Below are 17,017 nucleotides of genomic sequence, written 5' to 3' on the forward strand. Positions count from 1 at the left end.
GGCTGGCCTAGACCCACAGAGGTCCGCTTGCTTATGCCTCTTGCTAGGATTGAAGGTGTGCGCTACATGCCTTGCCCACCTACATACTATTTTAAATATAATTTTTAAGTCATTTGGCTTGATGCATTATAGATACTCTTGTAAATACAATTTATAGATTGACCAAATTAATTGTTAAATTCAAATGCTTTTGTAAGTTAGTTTTTTCCTCTTATTTTTTTCAGAAAATCATTTAAATCTGTGATATAGCCAAAAGACAATTAGTTGATTTCTTTTATTGTTTTATCTGTAGAAACACTTTGCCTGTATTTATGTGTATTCACCACAGGCATGCTTTCTGTCCAAGTAGATAAGAAGAGGGCATCTGATTCCCCGGACCTGGGGTTACAGATAGTTGTGAGCCATCATGTGGGAGCTAGAAACCAATCCAGGCTTCTCCAAGAGCAGCGAGTACTCTTACTACTGAGCCAACTGTATTTTCTTATAAATGTCATACTGTTTATGTAAATACACCATATATTACTATCTAATCATATTTTTATTTGTTTCTTCAACCTATATGTGTTTGTATATTGTGTCTTTTTTCTTTCTGTCATGTGTGTACATATGTGTATATATGCATGTTTACATGTGTGTGTGCATGTGTACATGCATACATGTGTGTGTCCATACAGAGGTTCATAGTTGAATCTGTGAGCCTTTCTAATCACTCTTAACCGCATATATTGAAGCAGGATTTCTCAGTTGTACCCAGAGCTCATCATTCTAGCTAGTCTGACTAGGTCACTTCTGTCTCAGCCTTCTGACTGCTGGAATTTCAGATGGGCCATGATACCCACCTAGCATTTACATGGACTCTGGGCATCTGAACTCTGGTTCACTTTCCAGTTCCCCTTCATCCTTGTCTTGTTTCCGCTCAACTTGTAGGAAAGTTTTAGACATTCCGCAAAGTTACAGGACTATAGTGAACACTTTCATAGCTGTCACAGAGATTTAACCATCGGCATTTGTAATTTGTGTGTGTGTGTGTGTGTGTGTGTGTGTGTGTGTGTGTACATGTGATCATGTGGCAGGTGTGGGAGTCTTTTTTCCTTAGTCTTTTTAAAGTGATCTGCACATATCATGGACTTTTACCCTTAGGAACTTTGAGTATTTCCTTATGAGTGAGCAAAGTCGCTCCCATAAACGCAGCATCATTGCCAATGCCTAGCAACTGGTTAAGTCAGTCCACACAGTTTATTATCCAGTTCATGTTTAAACTCCTTCACTTACCTCTTATAGCTGTGTTCACTCCCTTTTCTCAAAACCGAGACTCAGTAAGGTTGATGTGTTGTTATATTTGTTTTTGAAATTAGTACTGTCATTTAATTTCTTGTAAGAGTATGCCACTAGTTTTTACTATTTACATTCATCATTAAATTCAGTTAAAGTTGTCACAAACCTGGTAGAATCATGCTGACTTGCTTTTTTTTAGCATCTTCTCTGTGTAAGAATATGACAAATCATGATGAACACGTGTCATATTTTTAAAGAAATTGGAGCACCATATTGAAAATTTAATCTTTTTTGTTTTTACAGATATTCCAAATGTCCTGGTTGGCACTGCGTTTAATATTGATGATATCAATGGAGGATTTGTAGTTCATTGGTTAAATAACAAGGAATTTCATTTTACATCATCAACTGAAATATTTATGCACCAATTACGAAAACTTTCTGAAAAACAGTTAGATCATGAAAGTGATGATGCAGATAGAGAAGATGAGGAGCGCTCACAGGAGGAGAGAGAGCGGGGCTTACGGATGAGACTGGACCACGGTGTGTACCCTCAGGGTGTTCCTCACTTAGAATAGCGGCTTCCCGAGGGGCCTCTTTAAGCTTGAGCTCTTCCTTCTTTTCTTTGTCACTGTGCTTTTCTCTTGTATAAGTATCGGCCATCTCTCACAGGCGCTGTGCTCGTTCCTGCCACATCATCTAACTCTAGCTGATGTTTTGTTTTGCTATGATGTGGACTCATGTATGCTAGGCAAGTCCTCCATGACTGAGCTAGTCCTGCAGCCCTTCTCATTTTGTTTTGAGACACTGCATTCCTGAATTGCCAGACTGGCCTTGAGTTTAAATTCCTCCTGCCTAAGTCTCCTGAATAGATAGGATTACAAATTTGTGCATGTGCGCCAGCCAAACATATATATCTCATTATAGTTCTTTGAATAATGTAGTACTTTGGAAGCCATATTCGGTTTTGGGAAATATTTTTTTATAATTTTAATTTGGACAAGAAAATACTTTTGCTGACCAAAAATAGTTTCTAAATGAATTTTATAGTATGATGTAGTATATATTCTGATAAATATATTTTCTGATTTAGAATTATCTCTGGATAGAGAATCTGAGGCAGGTACAGGATCATCAGAACATGAAGATGGAGAACGCGAGGGAAGCCCTAGAACCCATCCACGCCCTAGCATCTCAATGCCACTGCCTACAGTACTGCTGGATCGGAAGATTGAAACGCTGCTGACAGAGTGGAATAAGAACCCTGACATGTTATTCACCATACACCCTGTGGACGGGACTTTTCTAGTGTGGCATGTAAAGTATTTGGATGAATATAACCCTGGAATATTTAGACAAGTTCAGGTATATTTCCCTGATGAAAATGATTATAGTTTTAAAGTAACAAGATGCTATATAGACTTCACAGATTTTCAGACTTACTAAAAAATTTAGTTTTTATAAGCAACTAAGAAAAAACATTCTTGTTTTCAATCAAAAGGATCAGTACCACATATTTTGCTCAATTAGAAATTCAAAGGAATTTTTTCTCTCTTAAAAACACTGAGTATTTAAATGACTACTCATGCTTTCTGAGAATTGTAATATTTTTAGTACAACTAAGGGTACTATTTTGAAAATATGATGCACTCTTATTTTCTGGTTTTTCCTTTTTCTCCTCTCCCCCTCTTCTTTTTAAGGGACAGGGTCTCATGTAGCCAGGCAGGCCTTCAACTAGTTGTATTGTCAAGGATGGCCTTCACTCCCTGACCCTCCTCCTTCCTCCCAAGTGCTGACATTATAGGTGTTTGCTCAGCTTCAGTTTTAGAAGCCAAATCAGGCTGCTTTTTTCTGGTATCACTCTTAGCTTTATTATAATTGAAATACGCTTATGGATATTTTGGTAAAAGCTATAAGCATCGTTTTTGAAACGTTATCATTCATCTTGTATTAGGATATTACTAGTGATCTATTATATAAATCAAAGAATTAAACTATACAAAGGATAAAGTTTTTTTTTTGGCTAGGAGGCTAGGATTTGGCTTTTTGAAAATAGAAGTGTAGTTTGCAAAGTCTTTTTGAAAGAAGGCAAACTCCTTATAATGAATCATCAATTTGTGTTTTCCAGGTTTCTTTTTCCTCTCGGATTCCTGTTGCATTTCCCTCTGGGGATGCCAACTCTCTTAGTAAAAACATCATGATGTATGCTTGTGTGAATGCTACAAAAGATTCATATAACACCCCATCCCAGCAAGAGATGATGTCTGTAGAGAGTTCCCATGGGTCACAGCCACACTCTCCATCACACAGCACCGATATGAACATTTTAGCGCCTACAGTAATGATGGTCTCTAAACACATAGACGGGTCTTTGAACCAGTGGGCAGTCACGTTTGCTGATAAGTCAGCCTTTACCACTGTTCTGACTGTATCCCACAAATTCAGATACTGTGGCCACCGATTCCACCTCAATGACCTGGCGTGCCATTCCGTTTTACCCCTGTTGTTGACATCCTCCCACCATAATGCTCTGTTGACTCCTGAATCAGACTGTCAGTGGGACTCGGACAGTAAATTAAATAGATTAATAGATCCTGTAAAACACACAAAAGCTTCATCAAAACAGCCTCTTAGAAATGCAGCAACCCGTACATTTCATGACCCAAATGCAATCTACAGTGAACTTATTCTGTGGCGTGTAGACCCCATTGGACCTTTGTCATATACTGGAGGAGTGTCAGAATTGGCTAGAATCAACTCTTTACATACCTCAGCCTTCTCTAATGTGGCATGGCTTCCGACGCTCATTCCTAGTTACTGTCTTGGTAAGTATTTATTTAATTGTAAAATTAATAAAAGCTTTTATTTTTTGTCTTTTTTTTCCAAGATAGTGTTTCTGTGTAGTCCTGGCTGTCCTAGAATTCTCTGTAGACCAGCTGGCCTTTGAACTCAGTGATCCTGCCTGCCTCTGCCTCCCAAGGGCTGGGATTAAAGGCATGTGCCACCACCACTCAGTGAATAAAAGTTTCTTTTTCCTCCTCCTCCTCTTCCTTCTCCTCATCCTTCATCTTTCTTTCTTTCCTTCCTTCCTTCCTTCCTTTCTTTCTTTCTTTCTTTCTTTCTTTCTTTCTTTCTTTCTTTCTTTCTTTCTTTCTTTCTTTCTTTCTTTCTTTCTTTCTTTCTTTCTTTCTTTCTTCTTCCTCTTCTTCTTCTTCTTCCTCTTCTTCTTCTTCTTCTTCTTCTTCTTCCTCTTCTTCTTCTTCTTCTTCTTCTTCTTCTTCTTCTTCTTCTTCTTCTTCTTCTCCTTCTCCTTCTCCTTCTCCTTCTCCTTCTCCTTCTCCTTCTCCTTCTCCTTCTCCTTCTCCTTCTCCTTCTCCTTCTCCTTCTCCTTCTCCTTCTCCTTCTCCTTCTCCTTCTCCTTCTCCTTCTCCTTCTCCTTCTCCTCCTCCTCCTCCTCCTCCTCCTCCTCCTCCTCCTCCTCCTCCTCCTCCTCCTCCTCCTCCTCCTCCTCCTCCTCCTCTTCCTCCTCCTCCTCCTTTCTTCTTCTTCTTCCTCCTCCTTTCTTCTTTCTTCTTTCTTCTTCTTCTTCTTTTTTTTTTTTTTTTTGGTTTTTCGAGACAGGGTTCCTCTGTGTAGCCCTGGCTATCCTGGAACTCCCTCTGTAGACCAGGCTGGCCTTGAACTCAGAAATCCACCTGCTTCTGCCTCCCCAGTGCTGGGATTAAAGGCCTGTGCCAGCACTGCCTGGCAAGCCAGCGTATCTTGCAACATGCTATATAGACCATGCTGTGCTGGCCTCAGACATTGAGATCCTGCTGCCTCCCATGTGCTGATAGTACCATCAGGCTTGGTTCAAAAAATGATTTATATTTACCATAATTAAGCTCTTTTTAAAAAATTATTTTATGCATACAAGTCTTTTTCCCTTTTAAAAATTATTTTATTTTTATTTTATGTGTATAAGTCTTTTGCCTGCATACATGTCTGTGTACCAAATACCTGCTTGGTGCCATCAACGTCAGAAGAGGGTATCAGATTTTGGGGACTGAGTTACATGCAGTTGTGAGCCACCATGTAGATGCTAGAAGTCAAACCAAGGCCCCCTGAGAATAGCTAGTGCATCTGACTACTGAGCCTCTGTCCAGCTCTTAGATATGTCTGTATATGCTTATCTTTAGAATTTAAAAGTTTTATAGTTTTTCTACGGAGTTTTTGTTAATAAGTTTATATATTTTTGTTAATAGGCTTATTGTATTCACTTAATTATGATTCTGGTTGCTAGTTATACCTAGAAAGATGTCCTTAATTTGTTTTTTATATTTCAGTCGTAATAAAAATAAATTACACACTGTAACCCAAAGACTTTGTCTTCTTTCCCCAGGCACTTATTGCAATTCTGCAAGTGCTTGCTTTGTTGCATCTGATGGCAAAAATCTAAGACTCTATCAAGCTGTGGTCGATGCAAGAAAATTATTAGATGAACTATCAGACCCAGAAGCTTCAGTAAGAATGTTCAAATCATTTTCTAAGCTAATAAATTCTCTTTTTACTTCCCTAAGACCATGGGTTGTTAGTTGGTGTTTAAGGAATGGGTATATGTATTTTGGCTGTATAGGAAAGACAGTAAGACAGACATCCACACACACATCCACACACACACACACACATTTATTTCTTTATTAGTGTTCTAAGATATACAAATTAAAACTTGAATGAAAATGCCACATCCAGTGCATTTAACATATAAAGAAACAAATATTTTGTCAGTTTCCTAAAATATTGATTTTCTAGTTTGTTTCTTTTAAAAAGGTTTTTAAAAACAAAGTTTTTTTTAATGCGTATTTATGGGTATTTGTGTGTTTCGGTATGAAACTGAAACTGGAGCTGAAGTTACAGACAGTTGCGAGCCATCCAATATGGGTGCTGAGAACCAAATTTGGGTCCTCTGGAAGAGCAGCAAGTCTGTTTTAAGTGTTGAGTCCCTTCTCCATCCCTAGTTTGGGATCTAAATCTTGCTTTTTCAGCATCTTTATCTAACAGTTTATATTAGAAAATTAGAATATTTATTTTATTTATTATTTATTTATTTATTTATTTATTTATTACATATGAGTGCACCACCATTGCTCTCTTCAGACACACCAGAAGAGGGCATCAGATCCCATTACAGATGGTTGTGAGCCACAATATGGTTGCTGGTAATCGAGCTCAGGATCTCTGGAAGAACAGTTGGTGCTCTTAACCTCTGAGCCATCTATCCAGCCCCAGAAAATTAGAATATTTCTAAGCCTAACTTATTTAAAAATATTCTGTGGCTAGAATATATTATCTATATATTTTATACATAAATAAGGTAGTAGCCCCTCATTCTAGTAGTTATATAGGAGACTAGAAGTCACATATTTTACTCAATATTTGTATTGAACATTGACTTCCATTTACTGATAAAGACATCTGTCTATAAAATGCCTGTTCTAAAATGTTTCCAGTATTGAATACCAAATATTGGGCTGAGGAGAAAAAGCATTAGCCCTGTAATAATCCTGCCAGTCTGACTAGAGCCCCAGATGCCATTAAAAGCCCTAGGTGGAGGCTCAAGTCTATAACTCTAGCATGCCTATGGTGGGACAGGAGAATCAGCTAGATGCTTGATTAGGCAGCCCAGCTATAGGAACAGGAGACCTTGCCTCAAGCAAAGTAGAAGGAGAGAACTGACTGCTCCCAGCCTGTCCTGACCTCTGCATATGCACTGCAGTGTGCTGCTGCACCCTCCACTGAGGAATCAGTTAGGGAAGTTGGAGCACCAGGTGCTCTTTCTGAGTCTCTTGTACCTCTTGATGTGTAGAGGACACAAAACATAGTGTTTCCCTTTAAGAAAATTTTAATTTAATTGAAAAAGAAATTATTAAAGCATGTGGTGGCACATGCTTGTAATTCTAGCATTTGGACAGTAGAAGCTGGAGGATCAGGAAATTTGAGATTATCATTGGTTATATAATCAGTTCTGGGGCAGACTGAGCCACATGGAGCTCTGTCTCAAAACAAAAGAGAAAGTATTAGTAAAAGATAACAGTGTAAGGCAGGAGGAAGTATTTAGGTGCTATTCAATTGATCGCTAAAAATATGGCACTAGAAGTATCCTAGAGTAGCAGAGAGAACAGATTTGGATGAGTATAGAGCGTTCTACCGAAGCCTGGGTTTGCTTTTGTTCTGGCTGAAGAGGGGAGATTTGGAAAGATGACACCTAAGTTTTGTTTTTTTGTTTTGTCTTGTTTTTTTTGGCCTGTGTGATAAGTGTGGCTATAGGAAAACTCACATATAAAATCTGTTCTAGAGATAGTGGGAAAGTGTTTTGGGCTCTTTGTGTAGAGAAGGTCTCATCTGCTTTTTGTTCTGATAGTGGAAGCTAAATGAGGCCAGTCCTGTTAGTATTTGAACTCAGCGTCATGGAGCTGTAGTCGTAGCTGGACAGTGCATTAGAGGCCAGCTTCTGCAACCAGCCTTTGGAGTTTTAGTCCAGTCTATTTGTGCTGTCATCTGTTGTCTGGCCACCAGTGGGGTCTGATTCTGATGCAGATCATGCTGTCCTTGGATCAATGTTGTTATTAAGCTGAAATGCAGTGTATTTTCACAAATTGTCTTGGCTAGCTAGTTCTACTTAGAGTAAGTCTCATATTCTTGGTACAGAGAGTGCCACAGATAATCAAAGATAATCAAGGTTTTGTAAACCCTAGGCTTTTTTCTCCTTAGGAAAAATTTGTTTCATATCTGAACACGTTTTTTCTTCTGTTTGAGTGTGTGTGTGTGTGTGTGTGTGTGTGTGTGTGTGTGTAGAGAGGCCAGAGGAAGGCATCGGTTGTCACCCTCTGCCACTATCTACCCTCTTTACAGAGGTAGGATCTTTGACTGAACCTGGAGTTAGGCTGGTGGCCACCAGTCCAGCGGTCCAGTCCTGCTTCTGTCCTCCCTGTTACTGATGCACTGCTACACCACACCCAGCATTACACAGGATTGGGATCCAAACTCAGGCCTTGGGCTCTCAGCAGCTCTTGGACACACTTACACACTAGAGCATGTCTTCAGCCCCTAGCAGTCAGTTCCTTTTTCTTCTTCCTTCCCTTCCTCATTTTCTCCTTTCTCTCTCTCCCTTCCTTCCTCCTTCCCTCCTTCCCTACGTTTTTTAGGCAGGTTTGCCCAGTGTATCCCTGGCTGCCCTAGAACTGCTCTGTAGACCAGGCTGGCCTTGAGCTCACAGAGATCCACCTACCTGACTCTGAGTGCTGGGATTAAAGGTGTGCACCACCACCACCACTACCACCACCACCACCACCACCACCACCTCCATCACCACCACCACCATCACCACCGGGCTAGCCCAAAAAGTTTCTTAATTGTTACATTTGACCTTGGCTAACCTGAGCATGTTGGCATTGTAGGGTGGCAGGAATAGACTGTGCTGCAGCCTCTTTCATCAATCACTGGTATGCTTGTCACTCTCCAGTCTCTGCAAGCCATTGATTCACGTCTATTTGATCATTAGTTACATGCCTCAAGGTCTTTTGTGAGTAAATCAGATCTATCCCATTATATACTTGTATATTTGAGTTTGGGACTCAAATATAGACATACTTACACTATTACATTATAGCCCAACTTTTTACTGTCTTTTTGAATCTAGAATCTTACATTTAGTATGTTTGATATTGCTTTGTACTCAATGCTAGTTGTGTGTTTGTCAATTAAAGATGCTAACCAGAAGAGACTTGAATAGAGTCTAGTAGTAAACTCTTTATAGTTTTTCCACAGTGTCCCAATAGTTCCTCTGGAGGAACCTGTCTACCAAATCTTCTATATAAAAAGAAGGAAGTTAAATGTATATACATGATACTATTTTGAGACAGGGTCTTGCTGTGCAGCTCAGGCTATTTCTATACTATCATCTTCTACCCCTTGAGTACTGGAATTATAGGTGTGGACTACCACACTTGGCTTCTCCCACACAATTTGATACAAAACATCAATTATACTACATAGATAGCAAGTTTAATTTGGTTTCTCTAAGCATGCTATGTCCTTTGTAAAAATTTAATGTTACTAGAGATTGAATTTAGGACTTTTGTTTCATGCTAGGCACACGTGCTTCTACTGAGCTATCTCCTAGCCCTTTCTTTTTATTTTGAGATAGTCTCACTAAATTGCTCAGGCATGCCTTGAACCTGTTACTATCCTGCCTTGGCCTCCCATGTGGCTGCACAGGCAGGTCTTGAACCTCTTACTGTCCTGCCTTAGCCTCCTGGGTGGCTGGGACTATAGGCCTTTGCTATCAGTGGCTTGCCTTGTTGTGCCACGAAGCGTTTGTGAACCCCAAAACACCACCAAGGCGCTGACTTTGATGCAATCACATTAGAGTCTCTATTACAAACCAGAGTTTGGGCGTACTCCTTGCCAACCCACAAGATGGCTTGATGAAGCAGCCCCAAACTCTCATCAGGACAAGATTTTATAGAAAATGGAAGTAAGGGAGGGGGCGGGGTCCAGCCTGCAAGTACCTAACTGAATGTCTATTATAAGCTGACAGGCCGGTGCTCCGAAGCAAGACGTATCAATCACAGTCTGAAAGTACATCTGAAACAATCAGACTCATCTTTGATTAACTGTTGCTAGGAAGTAGCTAGGGAGTAACTCTGGCCAAGGACAAGCCGTGGGGCCCTTCCTGGTACTTGGGTGCAGCTTAGGTCCTACTGTGGGCCAAGTTTTTAGGCCTTTTTTAAGAAGAAGAAGGGAAAAAAAGGAGTCTGCTCCCAAAATGGAATAGGTTTGGCCTCTCAGCTTTTGTTTTTGAAAACTAGACATTGGTCAAGTTTTAGTTTAGTCACTGTGGTGTTCCTCTTGGCTTGGGTGTTTCCGTCTTGCATTATGGCCTGCATTAGTTGGCCTTTATGATGAGTTTATTAACGATTGCTGTTTGTTTGTATTGAGAGTGTTTTTTTAAAAGGTTTTTGTCCTTATGAATATTTAAGTGCTATAACTATTTTCTTTTATACATGGAGTATTGCCCAGTTTTGTGTTGCTGGCTATTGAAACTAGAGCTTTGCATACAGTAGGCAAACATTCTCTAGGTGGGTTCCTCCTGCTTAATTTTCTTGATATTTTTAAGGAGCCATGTTTCATTGAACCTTTTGTTTCTCTGTTGTTTCTTTTTTATCTTATTGATTTGTCTGCTTTTATCTTTATTTCCTAACTTTTGCTTGCTTTGGGATTTCTTTCTATAAATGTATTCTTCTGTCATATATTTATCTTAAGTTTCCCCTCTCTCCTGTTGTCAGTCCCCCCTCACCCCCTGTTCCTCTTCCTCCAGATCTACGTTTTCCTTATTTCTCTTCTAAACAGGGTAGGCCTCCCAGAGATATCTACCAAACATGGCATATCAAGTTTCAGTAAGAATAGGCACCTCCCTCTTATTAAGTCCAAATGAGGCAACTCAGCAGGAGGAAAAGTGTAACTTTTTTTCAAATCTTATTTTTTAATATTTATTTATTTATTTATTTATTTATTTGGTTTTTTGATACGGGGTTCTCTGTGTAGCCCTGGCTGTCCTGGAACTCACTCTGTAGACCAGGCTGGCCTCGAACTCAGAAATCCACCTGCCTCTGCCTCCCAAGTGCTGGGATTAAAGGCATGCGCCACCACTGCCTGGCTTCAAATCTTATTTTTAATGATGCTTCTTAAACACTTTAACCTTCCTTATAGCCCACTCCTCACCAGAGGTAGTGGAAAAGAAAGGATACAGGGGGTGGCAGGGGAGGGGAGTGGACCGGATTAGAAAGGTTCTTTGGAGCAACTTCCATCTGTGGTTGTCTGGAAATCAGCAGTTCAGTTCACGGGTCATCAGGCAGCAGTAGCTCGGTCCACTCGGAAACACTTCATGGATACACCAGCAGTCCAGTTTGGTAGAGTCAGGTTAGCGAGAGTGGTGACACGACCTAGCAGTGACAGGCAGGCCTCAACCTTGGCTAGAGGCAGCAGGAGGAACCAACAAGAACACCAGGAGAAGTTCTCGGCTATGTCTCTCACAAGCATTGCACAGCTAGTTGTACCAGCAAGCCAAGCTCTCTCTCTCTTTGTCACTCCATGGAGTCCTATTTACAGCCTCCAAACATCATGTGCCCTCTATCACTCGCCTCAGCACGACTCTTGCCTCAGCACATGCATCCAATCAGTCTGAGTCTGCAGAAGTGTCAAATTGCAGCACACCACCAGACGTTTTTTGGTGCCTTTCTCTCTATGGAGTCCCGGCAAATGCAGCTCAACTATTCAGTGTAAGGCAGAACAATACATGCATGTTGTTAGCAGAGAGTGCTTCATCTTGTGCCCTTTCACCTGCTTGCTTTAGTAGAACATCCTCTCTCCTATGTCTGCTTCAGTGAAACATTCCTTCATGAGTCTGCCTTAGCCTTTCACCTTTGTCCACTTTAACAAAACGTTCTTTCACGTTTGCCCCAGCAAAACACCATCCAACTGACTTTCCAAAGAACCTTTAAGTTTCCACTTTAGAAAAGGGTCCCAGAAGCAGGTAAAAGAGTCAGAGACAGCCCCCACTGCCACAGTTAGGAGTCCCCTAAGAACACCAAGCTGTACAACTATAACATACATGCAAAAGACCTAGGTCGGGTCAGTCTCTTATAAGCCCAGGTTTATAGATTCTGTGGGTTTTCTTGTGTCTTTGACCCCATTGGCTCCTTCAATCCTTTCTCTTCTTCCACAGGATTCCCCAAGGTCTGTCTAATGTTTGGCTGCAGGTCTCTGCATCTGCTCCCATAGGTTGCTGGATGAAGCCTCTAGTGACAATTTTGCTAGGCTCTAGAGTAAGCCGAGTATCATCAGAATTCATTTTATTGCCATTTTTCTTTCTTTACTTTTGTTGGGCTTGTTTGGTTTTATTCTAGGCCTCTGGGATATCCAGCCTATGGTTCCTGGCCCTCCAGGTAGTGTCAGACACGGTCCGTGGTTCCGTCTAGTAGCATGGGACTCAAGCTGGACCAGCCATTGCTTGGACAGTCCCACAAATTCTGTGTCACTTTACCCCAGCACATCTTGTAGGTAGCAATTGGCCTATGTATTTTTAGTTTTCAGATTTTGTAGCCAGGTTGGTGTCTCAGTCCATCCACTGGAAGCCTTGCCTGCTTACCGAGGATGGGTAAGTTCAGGCTCTGGGTCCCCATCCTATTTAGTTTCCTAGGTCTTACTTGTCTTGGGTTTTCTTTCTTTATAGGGGGAGAAGCTTAGATTATTAATTTGAAATTTATTTTCTAAATTAAAATTTATCTTGAGATTTATTTATTTATTTTTATTTTATATGTATGGATGTTTTGTTTGCTTGTATTTTTTTTTATCAGATCCCCTGGAACTGGAGTTACACACAGCTTGTTAGCTGCTATCTGGGTGCTGGCAATTGAACTGAATTCTCTGGAAGAGTAGTCACTGGTCTTAACCACTGAGCCATCTGTCCAGCCCCCCACCCCCAAGTTTTTGTTTTTGTTTTGATTTATTTTTATATGTATGTGCAGTGTGTGCATGTGGGTTTGTGCACAGGTGTATATTCAGGTACTCAAAAAAGCTGCAACTGTGCAGCTCTCTGCATTTCTTTCTTTTTTTTAAAGATTTATTTATTTTATGTATATAAATACACTGTTGCTATCTTCAGACACACCAGAAGAAGGCATCAGATCCCATTACAGATGGTTGTGAGCTATCATGTGGTTGCTGGAATTGAACTCAGGACCTCTGGAAGAGCAGTCATGATCTTAACCCTTGAGCCATCTCTCTAGCCCTACTCTCTGCATTTGTTACAAGTAGCTGAACATATCTGAGAGAGAGGGAGATCTCTTCTCTACTGCACTTGCTGGTCAGAGTCTCCTTTCCTGGTAGTTCTTTACTGTTGCAGTAGAGCTGGTAAGGGCGTGGCCTTCCAACATTTTGCAGGTTTCCACTGTCTCAGACATGGGAACATTTGTTTATCTCAGAAGCTTGAGAAAACTGCTCTCTGGAGCTCTCAGATCCTATTTTGAGGGATACTGACTGCACTGAGCTCTCGTGATCCTTACTGGCTGTAAGTATTCTATTACATACTGAAAGGATGTTAATGTATCTTAACTGGAATTGTGAGTTTGTATTTTTCCTTCCAAGTTTTAAAAATTTTACCTCATGTATTTAAAAAAATCTGTTTTTTGTTTTTTGGTTTTTTTTGTTTGTTTGTTTTGGGCACAAATATATCTAGCTTGAAGTCAAAGACTGTCAAAGGTCAGGCCTTGCTAGGGTTTTGGGGAGGCTCCTTCTTTTGCTTGTCCTCATTCCTGGTGGCCCAGGGAAGGCCTGGCTCCAGGAGCTGCTCCAGTCCTTTGAGTCTTTAGAATCTTGAGCCATTTGTGTTTCAGAGCTGCATGATATGAGGAGTCTGGGCTTTGTGTTTATTTCTGTCTACTCTGAGTGTAACATGGTCTATAAAATTCCTGCCATTTGTGCTTATTCTTTTTTCTTTTTCCTTATTTGTAAGTTCCCCTAGCTGCCGCTAGCTACTAATCATGAGTCAGAAGAGCAAGAGGTTGGCAAATGCTTTCTTTTTTTTTTTCTTTTCTTTTTTGTTTTTTTTTGGGTTTTTTTTTTTTTTTTTTTTTGGATTTGGTTTTTTTTTTTTTTGAGACAGGGTTTCTCTGTATAGCCCTGGCTATCATGGAACTCACTCTGTAGACCAGGTTGGCCTCAAACTCAGAAATCCACTGCCTCTGCCTCCCAGAGTGCTAGGATTACAGGCGAGCGCCACCACCGCCCAGTGGCAAATGCTTTCTTATTCCTCAAAATTAGATTTTTTGCAGCTGTTGGGTAAAAGGCCAGCTTACCCCTCCCCTACCACCCATCACAACAGATATTGAAAAGATTTGAACACTTTTATGTAGATGGAGAGGTAGATTTTGGGGATATTGAAAATATTGGGCAGGGAACTGATTAGTCTGTATGATGGTTTATAGTGGATGTGCACTGGAAATATGATGGGATCCAGGAGTGTGCTGAGGTCAGCTAAACATGCATAGACAGACTCTAGCTAGTGGTGGGGTTCCAGATAAACCAGGGAAGAAGAACTGACTTAGGAGTTGGTTGAATATGGATATGAAGATATGATGCTGAGGTTTCTAATGCGGTTATAGTTCTGGTATGACAAGATACTTGGAAGGTATTTATTATTTAACTTGGAGATATATCAAATGTGGGGTTACTGTAATTTTGGGTTTCTAGGTGTGGCTGCATCATTATTTTATAGGTAATTGTAAATAAATTAGCAAGGCCCGGGGGTCATGGTCATGCATGCATGGTGATGCAGCACTTGGGAGGCAGAGGCAGGTGAAAATTTGTGAGTTTAAGGGCAGCCTGGTATTTAGTGAATTCCAGGTCAGTTAGGGGTATGTACCCCTCCTAAAATATCAGTGTTCCACATTATATAGCAGTGGATATTTGGAATTATTGTGAAGACATAACTAAATGTTAACAGATTTGTGCAGGCATTGGCAAATGTACATAAGTGTATCCTAATTACCAAGAAAGGATGCTGCTCAGCCAACTGTTTATAAAGACAATTATAATGTTTCATATTTTAGGTTATAATTTTATCTGAATATCAGTTATTTTAGTACTTAAAACATAAACTTTTGAATCTCTGCCGGTGATGCTAGATTGATCCATTCATCAATCATGTAGAGGCACTTCAGGACGACTAGGATGAAGTAAGCCACAAGCCTGGCATTGGAGATAGTGTGCTTTCCTATGGACTTCTGATACAAGAAGCAAGCTTTTAGAGTAGGAGCTGTGTAACATGTCATTTGTTTTCCCTCATTAACTCATTGATTTGTTTATATTAATTTTCATCAGTGACCCACTGTAAGTTGTGACAGGGTGGAAGAATAACTCTGTACAGTGTTCCAGATGATAAGAGTATTAAAATGAATAGACAAGGGAACAGGTCCAGCCCTCAAGTGTGTGTCTGTGAGGCATATAGGTATGTATATCTAGCATGTAATAACTGGCAAGGAAGGCCATCTCAGGATTTGAGACTGAGCTTGTCTTGACTGAGACCTCATTGAAGAGCAGTGTATGATGCTGAGTTGTGTGTGCAGGTTAAGTTGCAAGCTCTGGTCTAATGGCCACTGTTCCAGCCCCAATTCTAAGTGTGTCATAAGCATTTACTCACTTAATTGTTCCAACGGCCCTAACAGGAAGGTAGTACTGTCAGTCATGCCTTAAAGCTGAGAGGCTGAAGTTAGCATTTTAGGAGAAGATGGCTCCATTTCCTCTGGAAACTCCAAACATCTATTCCTGGCCTGTACAGGCTTTTTTTAAAAATTATATTCAACACAATATATATATTTATACCAATCATAAAATGATGGACATGTTATTAAATGAACATAAAAAGATAGCCTTTTTGTTTGTTTTGTTTTTAGTAGAACTTAAAATCTTGCTCTTACAAACCCCAAATAAGAATTTTTAGACATTGGAGTTCATAGGCCATTATGTGGTACACAGCAAGACACTGTCATGTACAGACAAGCAGAAAGTGTGTATGGATTGTACAATAGTGGGCATTTTACTCCAATTACCAAATTAGAGAGACCACTGGGTGACAGCCAACAAATTTCTAATTCCTCATATTTTTGAATTTGAATCGATTAGGATACATTAGTAATATTAACTTTCATATTCAGAGACAGTAAGGAAAAGTGATTACTTCCTGTTATTTTTGTTGTTGGATGTGGAATTATGTTTGTGTGGGTTTGTTGAAAGATTACTTTCTTGATTTTTCTAGGATATAGTTTTCCTCCTTGTGTTGGCATTTTCCATCTATTATTATCCTTTGTAGGGCTGTATTTGTGGACAGATATTGTGTAAACTTGGTTTTGTCATGGAATATTTTGTTTTATCCATCTATGGTAATTGAGAATTTTGTTGGGTATAGTATCCTGGGCTGGCATTTGTGTTCTCTTAGGGTCTGTATGACATCTGCCCAGGATCTTCTGGCTTTCATAGTCTCTGGTGAGAAGTTTGGTGTAATTCTGATAGGTCTGCCTTTATATGTTTCTTGACCTTTTTCCTTTACTGCTTTTAATAGTCTTTCTTTGTTTAGTACATTTGGTGTTTTGATTATTATGTGACAGGAGGAATTTCTTTTTTGGTCTAGTCTATTTGGAGTTCTATAGGCTTCTTGTATGTTCATGGGTATCTCTTTATGTTAGGGAAGTTTTCTTCTATAATTTTGTTGAAGATATTTACTGGCCCTTTAAGTTTGGAATCTTCACTCTCTTCTATACCTATTATCCTTAGGTTTGGTCTTTCATTGTGTCCTGGATTTCCTGGATGTTTTGGGTCAGGAGCTTTTTGCTTTTTGTGTTTTCTTTGACTGTTGTGTTAATGTTTTCTATGGTATCTTCTGCACCTGAGATTTTCTCTTCTTTCTCTTGTATTCTGTTGCTGATGTTTGCTTCTATGACTCCTGATCTCTTTCCTAGATTCAGGGTTATAGATATGAATCTATTTACATTCTTCTACATACTGATGTCCAGTTAGACTAGTACCATTTGTTGAAGATGCTTTCTTTTCTTTAATGAATATATTTCTGGCTTCTTGATTAAAAATTAGTTGTATGGATTTATGTCCGAGTCTTCCATTCAATTTCATTGATCAACTTGCCTGTTTG

General features: G+C 39.9%; 1 protein-coding gene across 1 annotated transcript in view; it reads left to right on the top strand.

Moving 5' to 3' along the window:
* Dmxl2 (Dmx like 2) overlaps positions 1 to 17,017 on the top strand; it is a 137,920-nt gene that overhangs the window by 52,181 nt on the left and 68,722 nt on the right. The window contains exons 10-13 of the mRNA XM_052188322.1: positions 1,579 to 1,818; positions 2,369 to 2,640; positions 3,404 to 4,100; positions 5,657 to 5,778. Of these exons, the coding sequence (XP_052044282.1) occupies positions 1,579 to 1,818; positions 2,369 to 2,640; positions 3,404 to 4,100; positions 5,657 to 5,778 (1,331 nt within the window). The remainder of the gene's footprint in view (positions 1 to 1,578; positions 1,819 to 2,368; positions 2,641 to 3,403; positions 4,101 to 5,656; positions 5,779 to 17,017) is intronic.

Source organism: Apodemus sylvaticus, chromosome 7 (assembly GCF_947179515.1).
Source record: "Apodemus sylvaticus chromosome 7, mApoSyl1.1, whole genome shotgun sequence".
NCBI classification, from domain to species: Eukaryota; Metazoa; Chordata; class Mammalia; order Rodentia; family Muridae; genus Apodemus; species Apodemus sylvaticus.